At 62.7% G+C, this 6,000-nt stretch overlaps 1 protein-coding gene across 2 annotated transcripts in view; it reads right to left on the bottom strand.

Moving 5' to 3' along the window:
• Positions 1–1,201: 1,201 nt before the first annotated feature.
• The window catches only part of UGT8 (UDP glycosyltransferase 8), a 52,559-nt gene continuing 47,760 nt past the window's right edge, over positions 1,202–6,000 (bottom strand). For both annotated transcript variants that reach the window (XM_079773124.1, XM_079773125.1), the window contains exons 6-7: positions 3,614–3,833; positions 1,202–2,327 (exon numbers count right to left, since the gene is read on the bottom strand). In XM_079773124.1, the coding sequence (XP_079629250.1) occupies positions 1,964–2,327; positions 3,614–3,833 (584 nt within the window). In that variant the 3' untranslated portion in view covers positions 1,202–1,963. The remainder of the gene's footprint in view (positions 2,328–3,613; positions 3,834–6,000) is intronic.

Below are 6,000 nucleotides of genomic sequence, written 5' to 3'. Positions count from 1 at the left end.
GTGGTCCCCGGCCTGGCCCCCCCAGGCCGGACTCCCCGCCCGCCCCGCCCGCCCTCCCCGAGCAGGGAGCCGAGTCTCGCTCTGGACGGCAGGCGTGTTGGCATCTTGGTCTCGTGTGGCGTGACCATGACCAGCCGTGGGATATCCGCACAGGCTCCTTTTAAAAATAAATGAGTAAAAACCTTCTTGAAAACGTTGTTTATTAGAGAATCTAGTGCACGTGTGGGAAATTGAATCCCATCTATTTATCAATACCGGCTCACAACCAGCTGACCAGGCAAACAGCCACCCTTAACAGTTTCGATTCTGGGACAAGGTTAGGATCCTGGCGGGATCTCGGAGGGAAACCGGTCCCCGTGGCAGTAAACATTCCCACGCGTGACAAACACACCGCTTCCACGCACACTCACATAAACCTTGGGACCCGTCTCAGAAACACGCTGGTCACGCACATACTGTGGCGAAATAAAACCTGAATAGAAATTATTGTAAAACGAAACCTGAATAAAATTGTATCCCAACGACATTTCTCCTTGGTAAGTCGCGTTTATTGTTAAGCTCTGTCACAGCCGAGGTTTTGCTTCATCACCGGTGGGCGCTCACTGACAGCTCATCCGATTCCCGAACCGCAGCGTCGGCTCCTCACACACTCGAAGCCCGCCACGCCCGCCGCTCACGGCCTGCACGTCCTCCCGCTCACGGCAGCGCCCCGGGCGACGTGCCGAGGGGCCGTGGGCCTGCGGGCACCACACTGCCGCAAGCACTCAGCGCGGCGCGGGGGTGAGGAAGCCGCGTGCTTCTGCGCGCAGCTCGGCGGCTCCCGGCGGGGCGTGAGGTCCCGTCATGGTGCATGGGGAGGTGACCGCGGTCAGGGTGTCACCGTCTTCCCACGTTCGTGAGCGTCATCAGGTAGCTGGTATGTCTCAACGCTCAGCCGTCAGACCCGGGTGCCAAAGCACCATAAATGAAGCCACACGCCAAGTGCAAATGCGAAGTAAACAGAACGACCTGAAATAACGGGAGTTGCCAAGGGGGTGTCGGGCCTGAGGTCCTGCCGTCACCCCGTTCCGGGTGAGGATGTCACCGTCGCTGTCACTGTCCCGCCGGCCGCAGTGGCCAGAACCCGGTGCTGGGGGCGGGTTCAAGTTAACATTCTGAGAGTCACACCTGAAGAAGGCATCAGGCAGCAGTGCGAGGCGCCAGGGCCGCCGCCCGCCCCCTGACGGCTCCCGGCCTGACCGCTCCAGGCTCGGCCGCTCCATCTACCACCGGCAGCACGCCGCCAGCGGGAAACAGCTGCCAATCCCGCCAGCCAATCCCCGGCCGGGGGAACGGACCTGACGGCCATCTACACGCTGCCCGAACTGTGCGCTTTCCCCAGAAGCGTCCACAGTGCGTGGGAAAAGGAAGACAGAAAAACAAAAAACCTAAAACAAGCAAAAACCACAAAGGAGTACAAAACCCGGCGCTCTCATCTTTCCATTTCTTCCTCGGTGGTCGGCGTGGAGGGAAGTCGTTTGCGCGTGTCCTGAGTTTGCGTATTAAGTTCCGGGAGAGAAACGGCCGAATGCGCTGCGCCCTGAACAAAGTGAGAGCAGCCAGACCACACTCCCCTCGGGGAACACATGCTCACACGCACGCACACGGGTCAGGGGAAGCACACACGTGTCAGGGCTCGGAACTACATCTGACACGGGCACTGGGCGACTTCAATCATTCAGGCTCCTAACAGGTCCGGCGGGCGGCATGGGTGTGGGAACAAAACAGGTTTTGCATGAGAGGTCGGTGCTCCCACAGCCGCCCGATGCGCAGGGTCGCGTTAGTGGATCAGAGAAGGGGTTAGAACTGCTCGCTGACGGCTCTCGGGTTAGACTACGGGCAGCAGCGACACGGGCCCCGGGGGACACAGGCCCCGGGGTACACGGGCCCCAGGGGCCACAGGCTGCGGGCCACGGGCCGCGGCTCAGTTGGACTTCTTGTCATGCAGGACGTGGCCATTCCTCTTGCACCTGCCGTTCACAACCCCGTTGGCGTGATGTCCGTTCACGGCGCCGGGCCTGCGCCGGGCCCAGCAGCGGCGGGCCTGCCTACAGGCGAGCGGCGCGGCCCAGGCCAGCAGGGCGCCCAGCAGGGCGGCGGCGAGCAGCAGCACGGCGGCCACGTCCAGCAGGAAGTACTGCCAGAAGGACAGCTGGTAGACGGCGGCCTGCAGGTGGCGGGCGCCGCGGTGGCGCAGGATGTACTCTATCCAGTACACGGTCCGCTCCACGGGGTGGCCGGGCTGGTCCCGGTGGATCTCAGACAGCTGCCGGGCCCGCCTGCGGAAGCTGCGGGAGGAACACGGAGTCACCAGGTTCGCCCGGGCCACCGTGACCCGAGCGGGAGGGCGACAGCACGCACCCCCGGTCTGCGCCCAGCGCTCCGCCCGTGCTCTGAGCACTCACTCAGGTCAGCACGGCGTGCCCTGGGGCAGCGGAGGAGCGTGGACACCAGGCGCCCGGCTGTGGCCACAGGCTGGTGCGGACGCAGCAGTTCTGACACACCCCGCGTCCCCACGCCCGCCACGCCCCTCCGCAAGCCCTTTTCTTGGTGAGAGGCCCCCGTGACCCACATGGGGTGTCCCGGACAGAAAGTGCCTCCGGGGGGAGTCCGTGCCACAGGCTGGGCCGTGAGGACTCACTCCCCACCTCCGCCCCCCCACTTGCTTCACATAATGAAACCTCCAGATGCAAAAGAACCCCCAGCACAGAGCGCGGCCCTCAGGAACCCCGTCCGGACGGCCGCGAGGAGGAGGTGCCACGACCTCCGTCACGGGGTGAGAAATGGGGGGAACCTCCTTGGCACCGTCGCGGCCCCTTTAACTGGAGCCCCCTGCTCACGGTGTTGCTGACGCCAACCAGGCTCTTCAGCCACAGCCGCGTGTCAGTCCCTCACGGCCACGGACAGGGACCATCAGCAGAAACGGGACGCCCTGGCCAGCGCCTCCTGCGCAGGAGCCTTTAGGTCACTCTGCTCCCCTCCCCTCACACTGTGGGGGCAGGAACTCGCTCACTGCACAAATGCTCTGCCGTCCGGCACCTGGCATGCTGGGAGCCGCCTGGTTTTAACAGTGCAACCTGCCTGGCTAGCGTGGCTCAGTGGTTGAGCACTGACCTATGACCCAGGAGGTCACAGTTCCATGCCCGGGTTTCGGGCTTGATCCCCAGTGCGGGGCATGCAGGAAGCAGCCGATCCATGATTCTCTCTCATCGTTGATGTTTCTCCCTCTCCGTCCTCTCTGAGATCAGTAACCATAGATGTGATGTTGTTTTTTAAAAGGGGGGCTGCTCCGTTATCACCTCTGAGGCCCCTGTGCTTAGGCTCAGTGGGGAGAGCGGCCAGCTCAGCACACATTGGCGGTTCAGCAACACAAAGCGGACTCTGACGACGCCTGGCCTGAGCGGCGTCACTGCGGCCCGCACCGCTCCCCTGCGCGTCCTCCCCGGGAACGTGGGCCCAGGGGCTGTTTTCACTCCCAACTCACGGAGCACCTGCAGGAGGCGACATGCCGGTGCCCACAGCGAGGGCTGCGCCCAGTGGCTGCGTGCGTCTCCCGCGCCAGCGGGCAGCTCACCTGGGGTCGTTGATCACCTGCACCAGGGCCGCGTGCAGCTCGGCCTCCGTCACGGTCTTCCACTCCAGCAGGATGCCCATGCCCTTGGCCTGCACGCGGGTCATCGTGTCGTAGTGGTCGCCGAAGAGCGGGATGCCCACCACCGGGACGCCGTGGTACATGGTCTCGAAGATGCTGTTCAGGCCGCCGTGGCTGAGGAAGGCCTTGGCGTGGGGGTGCCCTGGGGAGCGGCGGCAGAGAGAGCGCCAACGCTGCGTCACGCACGCCAGGCAGACTCAGAAACCTCTGCAGCGCCACCACCACGACCAACAGCGGCCGTCCGTGCCCCGGTGCGCGCCATCACACGCCACCTGGTCCCGCGACTTCCGTTACTTACAACCCTGGGAAGGCCTTCATGCCTACACGGTGGCCACGGGTCTTCTTCTTTACCTTTAGCAACTTCACCGCCAACACACGCTGACGTGGTGGGTACGTTAAAGCCCCTCAGCTATAAAAGCCTTTAAGCAGCCAAGGTCGGCAGCTCTGAGGCTTACCCCAGCGCTCTCCCAAACGCAAACATCCCCGACCGCCGCCACCCACGGAGATGAACTGCGACTCACAGGAAGTCCGTGGGAGCTAGAAACGGCAGCTCGTGCTCCTGAGGGCAGACGCGCGTCCTGGCTGCGCCAGTGCTGCCCACGCTGGAGCCAGCCGTCTGTGAGAACTGCTGTGGGGACTCGGGCTGGGGCCCGGTGCTCGAGCCCATGCTCCCAGGACGCCGACCCACCTGCACACCCCCGCACAGGCCATGTGGGCAACCCCCTCTCCCGCACAGGCCACGTGGGCAACCCCCTCCCCCGCACAGGCCACGTGGGCAACCTCCTCCCCTGCACCGAGCCATGTTGGCACCCCCTCTCCCACACCGGACCATTTGGGCAACCCCCTCCCGCTCCCCTGGCCACATTGGCACCACCTCCCCTGCACCAGCCACGTGGGCTCCCCTCCCCTGCACCAGGCCATATGGGAACCCTCCCCTGCACCAGCCACGTGGGCACCCCTCCCCTGCACCAGCCACGTGGGCACCCCTCCCCTGCACCAGGCCACATGGGAACCCTCCCCTGCACCAGCCACGTGGGCACCCCTCCCCTGCACCAGGCCACATGGGAACCCTCCCCTGCACCAGCCACGTGGGAACCCTCCCCTGCACCAGCCACGTGGGCACCCCTCCCCTGCACCAGGCCACGTGTGCATCTGCATTCACCATTCAGGGTCACTCAGTCAGACACTGATGAAAACCAGTCCCAGCAGATGGGACACTGGGTGACACGGCTGCCATGGGGATCAAAGCGGGAACTGATCAAAGTTAACGAGGTGTTGCAAACCCACAGGTCCCTGAGCACTAGGCTCCCTGAGGAAATGGACAGGCCGGCAGAAGGATAGCAGGCCGAGGCGCAAAGTAGACGTACCCTTGTCTTCTGAAGACAGGAGGCACACGGGCCCGTGGCCTTGGACTCGAGGGGCCCATCCCCGCGCAGCCCCCAGCACCCAGCGGGTGGTCCCACGGGGTCTGTCCCTCGACCACAGGACTTGCCGTCCCAGGGGACCCACACTCTCTCCCTGAAGGGAGCGTCGCCCCAGGCCCAGCCTGGAGAGCAGGTGGCGCTGGGTGCACGGGGGGGGGGGGGGCGTCTCGGGGTCCCCCTGCTTACCCTGAGCACCCTCTGACCACAGCCAGGAACAGTGTTTTGAAGGTGCCTGGTGCTTTAGGAGAAATTTCCGCAGATGATCCAAATAAAGTCAAAATAAATGGACTGTTTCCTTGGCCTCTGCTTGTCTTTGGTTTTCAACTAATGAATAACCTTGAGTGTCTCTGTAATAAAACTATGACACAAATCTACATTTTCACTGTGTCAATTTATGACTCAGGCAATTAGTCTAATTAGGTGTAACTTCACTCCCTGCTGATGTTTTAGTCATATAGGGTATGTGATTGTTTAAGCGTCTTTTCCAGAAAATCAACATCAGTGACTGATCCAGAACTTCACCTACAGGCCCAGTGATCAGCCTCCGCACAGCCTTTTCCAGCAAACAGAAGGTCTGGCTCGCTGTGGCATCTGGGAACTGAGGTACCAGATGACGTCACTGCTGTCTCCTGGAGCAGCCCCAGGCGCACATTAGTGCCCGAAAGCCTGGGTCAAGGTCATGTGCCCACATTAGTGTCTGAGCCTGGGTCAAGGTCACATGTGCACAGCAGCATCTGAGCCTGGGTCAAGGTCATGTGAGCACAGAGTGTCTAAGCCTGGGACAAGGTCGTGTGCGCACAGCAGTGTCTGAGCCTGGCCAAGGTTATGTGTGCACAGCAGCATCCGAGCCCGGTCAAGGTCACTCGAGCACAGAGCATCTGAGCC

The sequence above is a fragment of the Cnephaeus nilssonii genome (genome assembly GCF_951640355.1).
Source record: "Cnephaeus nilssonii genome assembly, chromosome: 5".
Lineage (NCBI taxonomy): Eukaryota > Metazoa > Chordata > Mammalia > Chiroptera > Vespertilionidae > Cnephaeus > Cnephaeus nilssonii.
This window is presented reverse-complemented; position numbering and strand designations above follow the sequence as displayed.